At 36.9% G+C, this 18,851-nt stretch overlaps 1 protein-coding gene across 1 annotated transcript; it reads right to left on the reverse strand.

Moving 5' to 3' along the window:
- Positions 1–344: 344 nt before the first annotated feature.
- Positions 345–8,732, reverse strand: LOC137717055 (G-type lectin S-receptor-like serine/threonine-protein kinase SD2-5). Its single transcript, XM_068456371.1, has 3 exons — positions 8,572–8,732; positions 1,019–1,175; positions 345–899 (listed from the first exon to the last, which is right to left on the reverse strand). The coding sequence occupies exons 1-3, from the start codon at positions 8,730–8,732 to the stop codon at positions 345–347; spliced, it is 873 nt and encodes a 290-aa protein (XP_068312472.1).
- Between the last annotated feature and the right edge of the window lie 10,119 nt (positions 8,733–18,851).

Here is an 18,851-nt window from a genome sequence, read left to right on the forward strand (position 1 = left end):
CAATATTCAACTATATTGAACACTCATTTATTTACAGGAAAAGCAATGCCAAGAAAAATATAAAGAACTTGAGCTAAGAAAAAGGTAACGGCTAAGGTTACAAAATTTCAGTAAACGGAGAAAAATATACAGAAATATGGGAGGTAAACAATGTGTACATGTCTTTCATCTTCAGCAAATGTTATCATGTGCCGGAGAGGCGCACTGTAGAAAGATAGGCATCGTTGTTGTAGTTCGATGGTCCTGAGGAAGTCCCCTCCTTGCTGACTAATTTGAATAAATTTGTATAAAAATGAGACCCCGTTGAGTTGGAGGCTGGAGGCTGAGGAATAGGATACATGCCTTCAAGCATTTGGACAACCTTCGTCATTGATGGTCTCAAAGACATATCTTCCTGTATGCACCACAGAGCAACCATAATGGATGTGTAACCTCGTGTCAGCTTCATCTTTTCCTAGTTTTGTGTCCAGGATGTCCCTCAGTTTGCCTTCTTCCAACATCTTGAAGGCATAAGATGGAAAATTTTCTGAAGTTTCTGTCGGGTCATAGTTCTTTCTCCCCCCGATGATCTCTAGCAATAGCATTCCATAGTTGTACACATCACTCTTCTCTGATATTGGGTAGTTGGTGATCCATTCCGGTGCAAGGTACCCATGGGTTTCTCTTAGCTTTGGGAAAACATGGCTCTGCTCCCTGGTCATTAGCTTTGCCAAACCAAAATCTGAGACTTTGGCAAGGTAACTAGTGTCGAGGAGAACGTTTTCAGGCTTTATGTCACAGTGACCAAACTTCGAATCACAATGTTCGTGGAGATAAGCTAGTCCTTTAGTCGTACACAATGTATGTTGAATCTTGTCTCCCAATCCAATATGAATTCTCCATTGTTTTTCTTGAAAATCCTATTATCAAGAGATCCATTTGCCATGTAATCGTAAACCAGAAGTCAATGACTTCCTTCTGCACAGAAGCCTCTGAGCAGGGCCAAGTGCAGATGATGGATGTTGACAATGATGCTAACTTCAGCTCCAAACTCTTTCTTTCCTTGACCAATGCCTTCCAACTTCTTCACAGCCAGTTGAGTCCCATCTGGGAGACTCCCTTGGTAAACTGAGCCAAAACCCCCTTGGCCTAGCGTCAGCGAATAATTATTAGTTGCAGTTTGGAGATCTTTGTAACTGAAACATCCAGCATCCAAGTCAAGTCAGCCTAATGGAGTCAGTCTGCATCTGCTTGTTTGCAAACTCATGTCGTGTACCGCTATGAGTTTGATAGAGGTGTTGAAAAATAGTTTAGTATTTTATGGTTATTTGATTATTTAGATTTGCTTGTTAATTAGTTTAGTATATGGGCTTAGCCCATCCGAATTAGCGTTTCTAGGTTTTGTTGTGTATAAATATAACTTATAGTTTAGTATGAATAGCAAGTTAGTTATGATGTAGCCTTTTAGGATTATGTTGCCGTTTTGGCGTTCTTATTTGTTTAATAATATTCTTATTATTTTTTAGTCTTGTTTATTGCGCACTTGGATATTCAATTGTTGCTACCCTCTTGGTCAATAAATTTTACATTGTGTATCTTTTTGTGTTTACAACACTTTTCTTGTGATGAATTATTTACAACTAACAATGAGTTGATCTTGTTGAATCCTAGTAGCGGAGTTAGGATTAGGGATCTCAGGATCTTTCTCACCTTTGACTTTGTATTTAGGGTCGGGAATAATGAGAGAGGGAAGAGGGTGAGAGCCATCCACGAAATTGTAAAAAATCATGGCCGACGAGATATGGCTTCACTTGATGAAGTCAACTAAATGGTATTCCCGTAGCAATTGATGTTATGGATTTTCAGTTTATGGGTGGTAATATGGGATCTGTAGTGGGCGAAAAAATCACACGTTTGACCGAGTATGCTACCAATTAATTTTTACCTCTTATTCAGTGTGTGCTTCCGGAGGAGCACGCATGCAAGGAGGAAGCTTGAGCTTGATGCAAATGGCTAAAATATCTTCCGCTTTGTATGATTATCAATTAAATAAAAAGTTATTTTATGTAGCGAAATAACATTATGCGAATGTCAGATGAAGCCACTTAGTGAGGGGTTTTAGGTTCGATTCTCTCGTAAAAGCAAATTTGAATCGCATTATTGCTAGTTCATTGTGAGGCAAGTCCACCTTTCCCTTTTAGTGTAGATAATATCAATTGTTAAAAAAAGAAGGGTTTTTAGTCAAAATGGTCTATGAGATTTGCATAACTCATCACTTTGGTCCCTAAGATTTGAAATCTATAGAATTGGTCCATGAGATTGTTCACCATCAATCATTTTGGTCATTCCTTGAAAAATCTCTATTAAATAAGAATTAAAATGACAAAAATACCCTTAAATTTTGTCAAATCATTGATATTGGACAATCTTAGAGACCACTTCTATCGATTTTAAAGCTCAAAGATCAAAGTGAGAAGTTATGCAAATCTTATGAATCATTTTGGCTAAAAAACCCAATAATGTTAGACCAAGGGCACAAAACCTATTGTGCTCCAGCTATAAAGGGCACTTATATTGTGCCCTATGTTGTGGGTCATGGTGCAAGCACGTTTAATGGGTCGGTTTGTGCAAGAACTTGAAAATTAAACAAGAAAAATAATTTAATTGAAAATTCAGAAAAAAAAGAGAAAAAGAAAAAGAAAAATTACCTATAAATAAAAAAAGAAAAAACCCAACCACGCTCTCGGAGTGACAACCTGAATATCTTAGGTTAAGTATGAATGGTGTGTCGTCGACTAGTCAAGCAAGAGCACGTGAGTTGGCGGCCAGTCAAAGTGAGTAGATCTCGAATTGAGTACGAGCAAGCGGCAGTGAGCTGATGCATAATAACGTTGGCAAGCAAGCGGCAGAGAGCTAAGACGAAGAAGGAAGATCCTGCGATGATTAGAGAAGGAAAGTTGAAATCTATTTTCGGGAAGGGAGATTTGGCGAGAGACGTCTTTGAAAGAGCAAGAGAAGAATTGAGAGAGAGAGAGAGAGAGAGAGAGAGAGAGAGAGAGAGAGAGAGAGAGAGAGAGAGAGAGAGAGAGAGAGGAGAAATTTGGGGAAAAAAATTAGTGTAACGCTATCCACACATCTCTTTTTACTTTCACCACATTCCTTTCAATTTTTGGCTGTCACAGTGAATTGAAGAAGATCAAGGACAAAAAATTAACAGAGAATGAATGACCGTATGGAAGATAAAAAGATGTGTGTGAATAGTACTATTAAAAAATTATAGTACAACTTTATCTTTTGAAGTCCCACCGGAGAAATATTAAAGATACAAACCTCGTAGTGGAATGAGAAAGCTTATTTGATACAAACATCATATTTGGAAACATATCACCCAACAAGGGATGGATTTTTTATTATAAATTATTGTGCCAATCGAACCGTGCCATACCGATTTTATGTCAAATTTTTGTGACAATTGGTAATGACACAATATTTGTGCCAAACCGAGATTTTCTATTATGGTATTGGTGTTCAATATCATTATCGATGATATTGAAAAGTGTAAAAAATGAATTTGTTTGTTTTGTCTCTTATATCTTCCCATCGACACTCTATCTTGTCGACTCTCACCTTCATCTTTGTCTCTCGATCTCGGCTGTCCGTATCATACTCTCTAACGAACTGTGGGTCAATTGTAAGGTGATTTCTAAAACCCTAAATCAATAAATTTGTTTGTTTTATGTTTAGTTGATTCTTCAACTCAAAGTCTGTATGATTATTGGTTGTTAATGGTTAATTGGACCTATATTAAGTGGTTATAGATGGCTTTATCCATTTTACCAAAACGAAATGGTAAAATATGCAAAGGTAATCCCATTTTTGAGTACTTACCGATCCTTAAGCCTTCTCCCATTTCAGGCTTCAGCTTGTCACTTATAATCTTTGTCTGCCATATTATCTGTATGTGTATTCCTAATAGCCTAAGTGTCTACTCTCACTTTCTCAATAATTTTCATGATTCTACTTTCTCAATAATTTTCATGATTCTACATTGAAACTTAGTGCAACCAAAAAGGTTACATCAATTTTGCTACTTGGTCAAGTGGTTGCTGATAGGAGCATATTTATGCAACTTAGTGAGCTTGTTTTCTTGCATTTATGTTGTTAGTTTCTAGTTATTTTAGTATTTTAAGTTATTTTCGTGTGTTTGTAGGTCCAATTGGCTAAAGTGGCAAGAAAGTGCATTTTGATGCATTTTGGAGCAGTTTTGGGCTTGGAATGGTTAGCACATGCTTGGAGCAAGGTGGATGGATGAAATTGAAGACCAAAGGAGGCTAGGAATCTGCTAAAGAGATGGAAGAAATTAATTCAAGACTTGAAAGAAAAGGAATCAGCTACAAAGAAGGAAACATGAGTCAAACTTCCTTATTTTGACTTAGTCAATCCTAATCTTTTTCTACTTATATTCCAGCTGCAAAAGGGGTTCCTAATTGATTTAGGACACTTAAATATAAGTTCTAGAAGCCCTAATCCTAGTCAAAGAGGGATGCCGCACCAAATTTGCAAGGAATCCTTCCTTGCCGTGCAAGGCATGACCTTTCCTTCCCTTTCCTTGCAGCAAATCCCTTTCCCTTTCTCTCTAGGACCTTGCCGCAGCTTCCCCTCCCTTTTCCTCTTAGGATTTTGATTTGTTACCCTTTTCTTCAAGGATTTGGAGTCTTAAAACCTTCCCAAATTAATTAATTAATGCCTTTCTCCCATTATTTTAGACAATCTGCCGCACAAAATAAAGCCCTACAACCAATCACCCATTCAGCCATCATTCATCCACTCTCCATCACCAAAATCCGCACCACCTATTCACCATACACCACAACCCAATTTTACACCCATTCACCCTTTGTGCCGCAACAAAGAAGAAGGAGAAAAGGCCCCTTGGAGCCGTGCTTGCCATTCAAGATTTTTGGATTGTTGGAGCGTTTCTAGGTGTATTCAATCTTTGTTTTCAATGTTTAATTTAAGTTTTCTTTGTTTTGCTGTGAACATGAGAGGCTAAACTTGTTTTAGCTAGAGGAGACTTTGAAACCATGATTATATTTGCAATATGAATTGATTAACTCCAGTTGTGATTTCATAAATCGTGAATGCAATTTGCTTAACTGTTGGATTAAGAACTTATTCTTGTATGTTGATTAAGGGTGCACTCTTAGTTTGCATGCATGAATTTGATGCTAGAATATAAGGGAGTTTCACATAATTATTATGAACTTATATTCACAAGTAGTGAAGGTCACTGGACATGATCGTGTTAAGTTGAATTCCTGGCATGAGTATCATGATGTCATAGTTACGAATGCCTTGTCAATGCTTATGATTTTCACAAAGCTTAATGATCTTTGATTGTGTCTCTATTATGCTGTTCATGTAAGGAACTATTGAAGAATAATTTGGTTGCCGATGCGTATTCCATCCAATTCAATGACTTAAGGAAAATCTGAGGGTTAATTAGTGATGTCACGGTTAATCTGGGGTGTTGAGGTTCATGGTTTATTGAAAAAGGAATTGGAAATCAATTTCTATGCAATTGTATCATGTGTGGAAAAGGACCCTCTAGCTAGCTAATCACCCATCAATTCACCCAAATTTGTATTCCTTTACTTAGTTTATGCAATTTTCTTGTTTTTACTTCAAATTCGTCAAAAACCCAATCCCCTTTGCTTTGTTGTGTCAAATTAGCTAGAATATGTCCAATTTGTGTTTTTAAGTGTTGTGAGTCAAGTTAAAGTTAGAATTCGTCCAAATCACCCTTTAGTGTCTAGTTTGAGTCTTTTTGATTGTTTTGTGCTGTTTTGAGTTTTTTTAGTTTGTTTTGAGTCATATAAGTCCAGTTAAGTATTTTTAAGCCTAGTTTTATGTTTTAAAGTAAGTTTTAAGTAGATTAGCAATCCCTCATAATCCCCGGTCTAGAACGATCCCTACTTGCATCTTTACTACAATTGTCAACAAGAGGGTTTAATTTGAGTGCTAGTTTCTAACACATCAGTTGCATTACAAATAGAGATTGAGAATAAAAAGATGCTATCAATACTACAGTGCAAAGGGTGGCTACTACAGTAATGTGGAAATTTAACAAGTATTGGGAGAGTTTTGAGAATGTGAACCCATTTATTTTTCTTGGCCAAGTTCTAGACCCTTGTTATAAACTTCAATGATTTTTATCAACTTCAAAACATTTGGATGGAATGATAGTAAGGTAGATTGATTCCTTAAGGAGATTAAAAAAAAAAAAAAAAAAAAATACTTGCTTGATTTTTATAATCAGTATAGCTGGTGTTTTTAATTTACGACTGGGGCTCAATGGAAGATGCATGTGGAACTCAATGAGTTCATAATTCAAGCTTGTTGGGGTGTTGAGTATAAAGTTGAAATGATGACGGAGGTTTTGGTACGGTAATTGGGGCTCCATTGACTTAGTAATTGATATAGATGTTTTAATATGATAACCATACCGAATACACTCTAAACCCAACATGCCACATTTGAAGCTTTTCGTGACATGTACCTGTGATGAACTGATAAGACAAACGCATGCGTTTGCATAATTGAAATCTAAGGCACGATTTTTAGCTTTGTGCTCTATGAGGTCATGTCAGGGGCCAGATTTTTGCTTTTACTGGTCTCCGAGGCACGAAAACTTGATGCGCGCTCTTTGCAAATGAAAATACATAAGGACGATCTTTTATTATTTGTACTTGTCATATTAAAAGCAAATATAAGTGGTACGATATCACAAATGTGTCCATTAATCAGATAATTTGTCACGAAACAGTTATTTGTGCCATTCAATATCAGCAATCCTCAGTCTGAAATGGTTATTCACACATTTCTTTCTATCATAAGGCCCGGTGATTGTGCCCACAATGTGCTGGGACACATCTATTTAGTATTTGTGCCCTGCTTAGGCACGAAATTATTATGTCTGTAACGTACAGAACACAATTAATTGTCAATTGCGCTGAATATCGGTTGAGAAGGCACCAATCTTGAATTGTGCGCTTAAACCAACATTGTTGTGGTGTAATTTTGTTGGGTTTGAAGTGAGAAGTTTGGGGACCGGGGAGAGAAAGAGGACGCCGTGAGAGAAGAGAAGAAAACTAGGAACACTACCAAAGTGAGAAGTTTTATGGAAAATAACCACAGATAAAATTTAGTTACATATGTAAATTGTAATACTACCAATAAAATTTAGTTAGATTATGATGAGAATATAAAACCTGTCTGAATTAGGTAGAGTTAAAGTTAGGTCTGGCAGTGTATGATGTGATCGACTCTCACTCCTTTTTGTGAGGATCATAGGAATCACTTCATTGTATCCGTTTATTTGTCATCATGTGACCATAAATCATTTTGAATTTTTTTATTTAAAATTGAACACAAACAGTACTTGACGAAAATTGACCGCATGATGTACGATAAACGGACGTAATGAAGTTATTCCCGGAATCCTCACAAAGAGGATCTAGAAAAAATCCCCATCCTCTATTTCCACCCTAAAAAGCCCTAAAAACTTGTCTGTCATATTTAATGAGGCCAAATGAAGAAGATAATCTCACTTAGGTGGCATTTAGCCCTCTAATATTAATTCAACAGAACGACCGAAAGCAACTCATGCACTTACTTAAAAGGATTATATGATATCATAACTTAACTTATCTCATTGGAGGCTTTCCAATGTTTTAGGACAGCTAACTTCTAATTAACCAAATCCCTCAAACGAGACAAACTCTCGTGCAACATGTTGTATACTACAACACCAAAAATGGATGCTAGAGCCAACCTTTCTCTAATTTGTTTATGTTTTTCCACATCTATGCTTCCATTATCTTATACTTAGTACAAGAAATTACGTCTTAAAACTCAAACAATTTGAATTAGAAGAGAAGAAAGGAAAGACCAGGTCCATTAATTGATCTAGTCATAGTCATTTGAATATACTCCCAAGTCTCCCACGGGCAAGGCCTCAATAACATAATCATACATGAATAAAAAATGTACTGTAATTACAAAGGTTAAATGAGTCGATCAAAGCAATATGTTTAGCCTTTTGCACCCAAGTTTGTATCACCTTCATATCCAACTATGGTTTGAACAAATCCTATGGGTTTAATTGACCTAAATCATCAAGCCAATAGGTTAGTCTTGCTTTTAAGTAATATTAGTGAGTGAGATTTCTATACCATAATGTGTAAATTACAATTTTTTTGTTATATTAGTCGAAACATAAGTCAAAACTTTTCTGCGACTATGCATTGAATTTATTGACATTCGGTTTTTAATTTCTTGGATGAGATCTTGAGTACAAAATCATGAATCTTATCATGATCATAATATACTTCTCTCCTTCAAACACTACCTTTTTACTTGTCCTTCTTTTGGGCCAATACTTCTCCTCCATCATTTATTCTCCAAGAAGCTCATAGACCAAATCTTTTACCAATTCACCATCTAGCGACCGAGGTGGATCCACTTTGGGGTAAGGTGAGTCAATTGACCTTTTCAAGCTTGGAAATTCTCAATAGAAGAGCTGTATGTTGCCCTTTGAAAATCTGAGATGTCCTTAAAAGCTTCCCTCCAATTGCTCGACAAATTGCCTCTATGAGCACTAGGTTGGGTAGCTGTAGCCTCATGCCTTTGTATGCATTGCTATAAGCATATGTTGATAGGCTCACTCGGCATATGTTACCATTTGTCGGCATGTTCGCTCAAAATTTATTGGCATTAGTCAACATACTCGCTCGGAAGCTATTGGCATATATCGACATGCATGCAAAAAAAATTGCGCACTATTCTTATTGGCCCCCCAAATAATATTTTATAAATCCACCACTGCAGCTGCCACTATCCCATTATTGCCTAACAATTTTTTAGAATATTGCAAGTTTTTCTCCTTAATATTATCTGTAACATTGTATGTCCAAGAACACGTGGCAATAAATGAAGAAAGTAGTATCCTTTTTTTTGGAAGATCATTCACTACGCAATGTGATTGCCCCCAATGACAAATGCTTATTCATTCGTCCAAATCCCTCCATCTAGAGAAATTCTTTGGTCTAGAGACCGTACCAGGTGGTCGTACGACCCATACATACAAAAACATCCCTACCCTACCTTATAATGAGTTAGCAATAATGTGGTTAAATTCGCCTTTGGCGAGAATCGAAACTAAGACCTCTCACTTACAAGTGACACTAGACAGTAGTATTAAGTGGTTCATATTTTATTTCAATAACTGAAAGTTGACAATGTTAAGTTGTGTTTAAGTTCTGTTATGTGCGTGGACATATGTTTGTAGAATTATCAAAGAGACAGGCCAAAGGCACACTAGAACAACTCTGATATTGTCTTAAACTTGGTAATTACCACCTGCACAATCCATCAAGTGTAGGGTTTTACCACAAAAGGCCTTGGTGTTAGTTAAAGTGGGGTTAGGATATTGAAACTCTTCTTTTCTCAGAGATACGGCCAATGTGAGATATTTTAACATGTCCCCTCATTTGAGACCCAATTAGTGGGTCACACTTGGGAGAATCCACGCGTGATGATGGTGTGTCCCATAGCCTCATGTGTAGGGTGAATCCCTTTGGCTCCACGTGGTTACCAATGTGTGGATCTCCCATGTGCGACCCACTAATTGGGTCTCACATGAGGGGGCATGTTGAAATATCCCACATCGGTCATATTTATGAGAAAAGAAGAATTTAAATATCATAACCCCATTCTAACTAACACCGATGCCCTTTGTGGTAAAACCTTATACTTGACGGATTGTGCAGGTGGTAATTATCAAGTTAGAGACAATATCAGTGTTGTTGAAAGTGGACCTTTGGCTCGTTTCTTTGATAATTCTCAATGTCACCAAGTTAAAAGGCCACAGAAAGGCCACAAAGACTTTTTGATGCTGAAGATTAAACTCTCCCAAACCTATTACTCAAACCAACTTGTCGAATCGTTGCCAGATGATCCTTGTCATACATTGTTGGAAGATTGGAGGCTATCGGGAGTCCCATTGATAGAAGTCTAATCCTATAGTCAACTAGGGTTTAGAGTTTTACTCAAAGTGTAATACAAAGCTAGGGTTTTGTCCTTTGTCCAATGTGCTTACTTGTGTTGTAATTAACCTTGTTATTGTAAATAGATTAGGAGTGATTTGTGGAGTGATTTGAGGGTTGACCGTTGTCCTCTCTAATCCTCTCGTTTATATGTTTGGTGTTGTAATCGATTTCATTCAAGAAATAGACACATCAAAATTCAAGATGGTATCAGAGTAAGAACCCTAAATTCCTGTTTCTGTTGTTTGTTTCTGCTGAGTTCTTCTTACTTTAAGCCAAGATGGCTGAAGAAAACTCCTCTAAAGTTGAAAGCCCATTGGCTTATTCAGTTCCACCCGACATTGATATCAACCCTAATTAACATCTTAGTTATGTTTTGTTGAATGAATTCAACTATTTTCCCTGGACTCGTGCTGTTTCACTTGCACTTGGAGGGAGATCCAAGCTAGGCTATGTCAATGGTGCCATCGTGGTTCCTGTAGTTACTTCTTTTGCCTATCAGTCGTGGTTATGCAAAGACCAGTTGGTCATGTCTTGGGTGCTCAACTCCATGGACCGTAGGATTGTTGAAATTTTTAGCTATTCTAAGTCATCTATGCATCTCTGGAATCAAGTCAAAGAGATGTATAGAAATTAAAATAATGTTGCACGTGTCTTCTAGCTTAAGAAAGATATCTCAAGCTTGTAAGTCCTACAAGCATGCGGAATGAGCTTGATGTTTATCGTCTTCACACCACTGTATTAATCAAGAGAGCTGAAGAAGACAAGATCTTTCAGCTCTTGGCAAGCTTAGGTCCAGAATTTGAGGATCTCAGAAGCCATGTTTTAATGAATGCTGAGCTTTCTTCTTTCTCCGGTGTTTGTGCCATCAGCCAAATGGCTTATGTCTCTAACAATAATCAATTTGAGGACAAAGTTTACAAAGGGAAGAGATCGGAGTTGAAATGTAGCTACTGTGACACATTTGGGCATACAAGAGACAAGTGTTGGATACTTTATCCAGAGTTGAAGCCCAAGTTCTTGAAAGAGACAAGCGGCCCACAGAGAAACATGAATAGCAGCAATGCCTACAAAGCCAATTATGCATCTACTTCTTTAACTGAGGGAATGGCAAACTTCACTGCCAATCATGTTGCACTACTTAATGAATTTGCTGCATACATTCACAACAAACAGGTGCATAACAGTGGAGATGAAGCCTATGTAGTTAAAGACAAGAATCACACAGCTCTACTTGGAAAATTTGCTGGTTTCTTAGCTGAACATGACCATGTCCCGCAGAAAGATATTCCAGGTATTTCAAGTGCTTTCTTTACTGCTCTAAATGCTAGTAGTGAGCATGATTATTGGATCATAGACTCAGGAGCCACAGATCATATGACAAATCAAATTACCAACTTGCATAATTTTGAAAGAAAGTTAAGACATTCTCTAGTGTCAGTAGCTAATGGTAAATGTGTCCCAGTAAAAGGAAAGGGAAAGGTCAACTTACTGTCAAAACACATAGAGTTAGTAGCCCTTTACATTCCTTCTTTTCCTTTTCAACTTTTATTAGTAGGAACCATCACCAATTCTCTAAACTGTCTAGCCATTTTTTCCCCTCACAATGTTATTTTTTAGGATATCATCACCAATAGGACGATTGGTGAAGGTTTATTTTTGAATGGCCTCTACTACCTAGCTAAAGACACCGAGGATCCCAAGTTTTTTCAAGTTAGTTCCAGTGTTTCTCAAGAGCAATAACTTTGGCACCAACGTTTGACACATCATTTGGAAAAAGTGATGTCTTTTTTGTTTCCAGGATTATGTAAAGACAAGTTACATTGTGATATTTGTCACTTGTCTATGTCTTTTAGGTTGCCTTTTGATTCTTCCACCTCTAGAGCTAGTCATCATTTTGAAATCATTCACTTAGACATTTGGGGTCCTGTACTAGAGTCCTTTGATGGGTATAGGTATTTTGTAACCTTTGTTGATGAATTTACAAGGATAAATTGGTTGTACCTTTTGAAATTTAAGAGTGAACTTCCAAATGTTTTTCAAGATTTTTATAAATTGGTTGGTACTCAATTTGCATAAAAAATTCATACACTAAGATCCAACAATGGCACTGAGCACATGTCCCATAACATGTCTCAATACCTGAGTGTTCATGGTATTCTGCATCAAACAACATGTGTTGGCACACCCCAACAAAATGGGATTGCTGAGAGAAAGAATAGAGACCTCCTTGAGAAAACAAGATCACTTCATATGAATGTGTCAAAGAAATTATGGTCACGAGGTGTACTTACATCCATATACCTTATCAATAGATTGCCTAGTAAAGTGCTAAGTTTCAAGTCTCCATATGAGGTATTGAAGGGCAGAAAAATTGATCTCACACACTTGAGAGTGTTTGGTTCCACTTGATTTGTTCACAATCAACCTTTCCACCGTGATAAACTTGATCCCAGAGCTTCCAAATGTGTTTTTATGGGTTATTCATCCACCTAGAAAGGTTACAAGTGTTATAATCCAACCACAAGAAAACTTGTGGTCTCAAGGGATGTGAGATTTGATGAAAACATCCTTTACTTCTCAAAGAAACTGAGTGATGAATGTCAAGGGGAGTTTTTAAGTGACATGTTTCCCTTGCCTAGTGTCCCTTACTACCATGAAAACTCCACATCGCTTGATACTTCAACCTTACCTTCAGAGTTGTCATCTCCTCAAGCCACTGGTCCTGAACCTCAGGTCTCAATTCGACGAAATCCTTCTCGGGTTCGACAGCCCCTACTTCGACTTCATGATTATGTTACTTATGCTTCTAGTTATCCCTTCACGGATTTTGTGTCTTATAAGTAGTTTTCACCTGCTCATACGTCCTTTCTTAGTACCTTGGATAGTACCCATGAACCACAAACATTTCAAGAAGCCAATGAACTTGAAATTTGGCGAAATGCAATGAGGGATGAACTGCAAACTCTTCATGATAATAGAACCTGGAGTGTAGTTAAACTTCCCAAAGGGAAGGAAGTAGTGGGCAATTCTTGGGTGTATAAAATGAGGTTCAGCACAAATGGGACTATTGAAAGTCACAAGGCTCGTTTGGTGGCTTGGGGTTTCACTCAGACCTATGGCTTAGATTACAAGGAAACCTTTGCTCCAGTGGTCAAAATGAACACTACAAGGGTTCTATTATCGGTTGTTGTGATTTAGTCTTGGCCTCTTTGTCAAATGGATGTGAAGAACGCTTTTTGACATGGTGAATTGGAGGAAGAAGTGTACATGAAACTCCCACTAGGTCACCCTCAATCTAGTGATTCTAACATGGTCTGTAAACTGTACAAATCCATTGATGGATTGAAACAGTCTGCACGCGTATGGTATGCAAAACTGAGCTCGGTTTTTGAAGAATTTGGCTTTCAAAGAAGCAATGCTAACTTCTCTCTTTTTGTTCGTATTGGTTCAGTTGGGAAGTTAATTGTTTTAATCTATATTGATGATCTCATAGTGACTGGTGACAACATTGAAGAAGTTCACTTTCTTAAGCTTGCTTTTTGAAGCAAGTTTGCACTCAAGGATCTGGGACATCTCAAATTCTTTCTCGGTATTGAGCTTGCCACATTATAGAAAGGCCTATTTCTCAATCAAAGGAAATACACCCTTGATCTCTTGAAGGAATCTGGCTTAATGGATTGCAAACCTGCTCGCACTCCTCTGGATAGTAAATTACAACTCAATGATCAAGGGGAAGCTCTTCTTGATGTCACTAAGTATCAAAGGTTGGTAGGCAAGCTTATTTACTCATATGCTGTGAGCATCATGAGCCAATTTATGCATGCACCTACATCAATTTATATGCAAATTGTGAAGAGAATTCTTTGCTATCTCAAAGGGTCTATTGGTTGAGGAATTTTAATGCAAAAGAATGACAACGTTGCCATCATGGGTTACACTGATGCTGATTGGGCAGGAAATTGCCTTAATCGTAAGTCAATTACAAGTTTTTGTACCTTTGTAGGTGGGAATCTGGTAACATGGCGAAGCAAAAAACAAAGTGTTGTAGCTCGATCCAGCGCTGAGGCTGAGTATCGAGCTATGACCTTCACTGCATGTGAACTAATTTGCTTGAAAAACCTTCTGTTTGATCTAGGGTTTTCCAGCAATGAACCTATGTCTATGCTTTGTGACAATCAAGCTGCCATGCATATTGCCTCCAACCCTGTCTTCCACGAGAGAACGAAGCATATTGAAGTGGATTGTCACTATGTTCGAGCTCAAGTTCAAGCAAAAGTCATACACACACATTACACTCACAACCATGATCAATTGGCTGATGTGTTTACCAAGTTTTTTCCTATTGTTCAGTTCCTGCGCATTTTGTGCAAGCTTGGCTCCAGGAATCCCTTAGATCCAGCTTGAGGGGGAGTGTTGGAAGATTGGAGGCTATTGGGATTCCCATTGACACAAGTCTAATCCTATAGTCAACTAGGGTTTAGAGTTTTACTCAAAGTGTAATACAAAGCTAGGTTTTGTCCTTTGTCCAATGTGCTTACTTATGTTGTAATTAACCTTGTTATTATAAATAGATTAGGAGTGATTTGTGGAGTGATTTGAGGGTTGAGTGTTGTCCTCTCTAATCCTTTCGTCCATATGTTTGGTGTTGTAACCGGTTTCATTCAAGAAATATACACATCAAAATTCAAGATACATTTACGTGACACTTTAGTGGAATATCCAAGAACGTGTAAAGTGATGGCCAATTGGGTCGCATGTTGGAAAAAGCTATGGAAAAACTGCTATATATTTTATTATAAACTATTAAATAACACATAATAGAATCTCTATAAATGCAAGAAGAACAAGGAATAGAAGAACCTTAAGAGATCGAGGCTAGAATTTGATTCTATGGCCTTAAGACAAGATTGCCCCTCAGTGGTGCCTCAAGGTTTGCGTTGGCAAATGTCTCCCAAGATACAATGATCTTTCTCTTTGCGGAAGTAGCACTCCAATCCACAAAGAACAGTGAACCAAAAATGTTTAAAACTCTCTCTTTATCAGACACTAAACTACTCTAATTTCTAATTGATTTATGGATGCAAAACTATATCTAAAATGCTTGATTTGGTGGTCTATTTATGGGCTTTGACATGCCTCCTTCTCCAAGGTTGTGGTTGCTTCCAAAAGACAAAGGATGCAATCTTTGTTCACCAGTCATATCCCAACCTTGTGGAAAAGCTGGAGGAAACCGTTTCGGTTTCCAAGTGATTCGAACAAAATGAGGCATCTCATAGTTGGTATTAGTGCCCACATGTATCAGTACCTTTTTAACCAATGTGTCTTTCGAATTTTTTGTTTGAATTCAAACAAGAACTGGTCAAACCCATGTCCACTTTGATAACAAGATAAAACTAAAAAAAACTATTGCAGACTGCTAATATATAGCCAATTCAAGACTAACCCATTTTTTCTATTTTAATTTCCATTCACTTGCATATTTAATATTTAAATACTAATAATATTAATATTTAAATTATTAAATTTCTAACAATCCCCACATGAATAAAAATTAATAAAACTTAATGCAAATGAAGATGCAAACACTTAGAGAGAGTTTAATTGGATAAATACCATATGGGGAGAGGTAGCTTTTTGCTTTGAACCTTCCTTAGTGAAATATTATCGGATTTACTAGCTAATCAGTGAACACGATGTCTTGAACTGCTCAGCCGTTGATGTAAACCAAGACAATAATATTCAAACGGTATTCCTCCGAACACATATGATTCTACGGTTGTGTTCATTTTGGCCCTGAACAATTCCTGGTAATCCTGAGTGCTTTAGAGACCTTATAATTCTCATAGAAACGGCCACTTTTCACACTCAAGTAGGTGATATCCCATTAAGAGTATCCTGCACAATACCCCACTTGTTATTTCCAAGTATAGGAAAAATTAAAAGCAAAGCTTATCCTAAACAAGATGCAGATAACACTGTTTCATCATATGAGATGGGTAGGAGATTATCTCTGCAGTGCTCCCACTGAATCATCCACAATTTGGTTGTCCTTATGAACCTAGATCTTGGGATCTCCAGTCTGCTAGGTTGGGTTGCCATTATGGCGATTCTTAAGACATAGGCTTTAAACCCATTCCCCTCGATGATTTATAAATGTGCTCTCTAGTCAAACCTTTAGCAAACGGATCCACTATATTTTCTTTTGACCTTATGTAATCAATGGTAATTATACCACTTGCGAGAAGTTGCCTAACGGTATTATGTCTACGATGTATGTGCGGGGACTTACCGTTATACATATGATTTTGTGCCCTTCCAATCGCTGATTGGCTATCACAATGTATACATATGGTGGGCACCGACTTCAGCCAATTGGGAATATCCTCAAAGAAATTACGAAGCAATTTAGCTTCTTCCCCTACTTTGTTTAAAGCAATGAACTCAGATTCCATAGTGGATCTAGCTATACACGTTTGTTTAGAGGATTTCCATGAAATGGCTCCGCCTCTCAAAGTAAAAACATATCCACTTATGGACTTCGAGTCTTATGTATCAGATATCCAGTTAGCATCACAATAGCCTTCAAGTACTGCTGGATATCTTGTGAAATGCAATCCATAGTTCTGCGTACATTTCAAATAACCAAGAACCCTTGCAATTGCCTTCCAATGATCCTTTCCAGGATTACTCGTGTATCTACTCAATCTGTTAATTGAATATGCAATGTCCACATGTGTACAATTTGTAATGTACATTAAACTACCAATTATTCGTGCATATTCACTTTGAGATATACATTGACCAATATTCTTTGTTAAATGCAAATTGACATCATATGGTGTTTTTGCAGGATTACTTACATAATTACTAAATTTTGTAAGTATTTTCTCAATATAATGTGATTGAGATAAAATTAGTCCTTCAGACGTTCTACAAATCTTGATTCCTAGTATAACATCTGCAACTCCCAAATGTTTCATATCAAACTTACTAGCCAACGTTCTTTTGGTAGATTTAATAATCTCATGATTACTACCAATTATTAGCATATCATCGACATATAAACACACAATGACATATCCCTTTAGTGTGCTTTTAGTGTAAACACATTTGTCATACTCATTTATTTTAAATCCATTTGACAACATTGTAGTATCAAACTTATGGTGCCATTGCTTAGGTGCTTGTTTTAAACCATAAAGTGATTTAACAAGTCTACATACCTTTCTCTCTTGGCCATGCACTATGAAACCTTCAGGTTGTTCCATATAAATTTCCTCGTCCAAATCACCATTTAGAAAAGCAGTCTTGACATCCATTTGATGAATCCCAAGATTATGAATTGCTGCAATAGCAATCAACATACGGATGGATGTTATCCTCGTGTCTGGCGAATATGTATCAAAATAGTCTAAGCCTTCTCTTTGCTTATAACCTTTGGCGACAAGTATTGCCTTGTACTTGTCAATAGATCCATCTGGTTTCATTTTCCTTTTGAAAATCCATTTATAACCTAAAGGTTTGTTTCCAGGAGGAAGATCCACCAATTCCTATGTATGATTTTGCATGATGGATTCAATTTCAGCATTAATAGCCTCTTTCCAAAATGAAGCTTCTGGAGAGGATATAGCTTCCTTATATATTCGAGGCTCATTTTCTAACAAGTAAGAAAGAAAATCAGGTCCAAAAGACGTTGATATCTTAGCCCTCTTACTACATCTTGGTTCTATTTCTTGTAAATGTTCTCAGTCAACAGAATTATCATTACTTTCTTTATGACTACTATTAAAGTCATCATAAGTTCTTTTCAAAGAACTTTGTTCTTGTGCAATTTTCCATGGAAATACGTTTTCAAATAATGTGGCATTCTTTGATTCAATTATTGTATTAACATGTACTTCGGGATTATCCGATTTATGTACAAGAAACCGATATGCACTACTATTTATGGCATAACCAATGAAAACACAATCAATGGTTTTAGGTCCTATTTTAATCTTCTTAGGATCAGGGATAGTTGCCTTAGCTAGACACCCCCAAACTTTGAGAAATTTATAAGAAGGCTTTCTGCCTTTCCATAATTCATAATGTGTCTTATCTAACTTCTTGTGAAGTAATTTATTGAGAATGTGGTTTGCAGAAAGCAATGCTTCTCCCCACAAATTCTGGGCTACCCCAGAACTTATCAACATAACATTCATCATTTCTTTCAATGTACGATTTTTGTGTTCAGCAACTCAGTTTTGTTGGGGTGAGTAAGGAGCAGTAGTTTGGTGAATAATCCCATGCTGAGTACAAAATTCAAAAAAGGGTGCAACGTATTCACCTCCCTTATCACTTCTTATAACCTTTATCTCTTTGCTAAGTTGATTCTCAACTTCGTTCTTATAATTTGTGAACGTTTCTAAGGCTTCATCTTTGCTTCTTAGCAAATACACATAGCAATACCTTGTGCAATCATTTATGAAAGTAATAAAATATTTCTTGCGTCCTCTAGTTTGCACAAACTTTAGATCACAAATATCACTATGAATTAATTCTAGAGGTTCTGTACTTCTTTCAATAGAGTGAAAATGTGCTTTAGTTGACTTTGTTTCCACACAAGTTTCGCATTTATGACTTATATCAATATGAAACTTAGGTAATAGGTCCATGTTAATTAGCCTACGGATAGTATCATAATTCACATGTCCTAACCTTCCACGCCATATATTTGGTGATTCCACAATATAAGCAGAAGAATTAACTTTATTGATAATTTTG

Source organism: Pyrus communis, chromosome 15 (genome assembly GCF_963583255.1).
Source record: "Pyrus communis chromosome 15, drPyrComm1.1, whole genome shotgun sequence".
Lineage (NCBI taxonomy): Eukaryota > Viridiplantae > Streptophyta > Magnoliopsida > Rosales > Rosaceae > Pyrus > Pyrus communis.

Coding starts and splice junctions, on each gene's coding strand:
- LOC137717055 (XM_068456371.1), bottom strand. CDS start 8,732: ATGCCGACAAATGGTAACATATGCCGAGTGAGCCTATCAACATATGCT. Junction 1,176..8,571: donor ACATCTCAGATTTTCAAAGG/GCAACATACAGC, acceptor TGGATGTTTCAG/TTACAAAGATCTCCAAACTG. Junction 900..1,018: donor AGAAAGAGTTTGGAGCTGAA/GTTAGCATCATT, acceptor TCTTGATAATAG/GATTTTCAAGAAAAACAATG.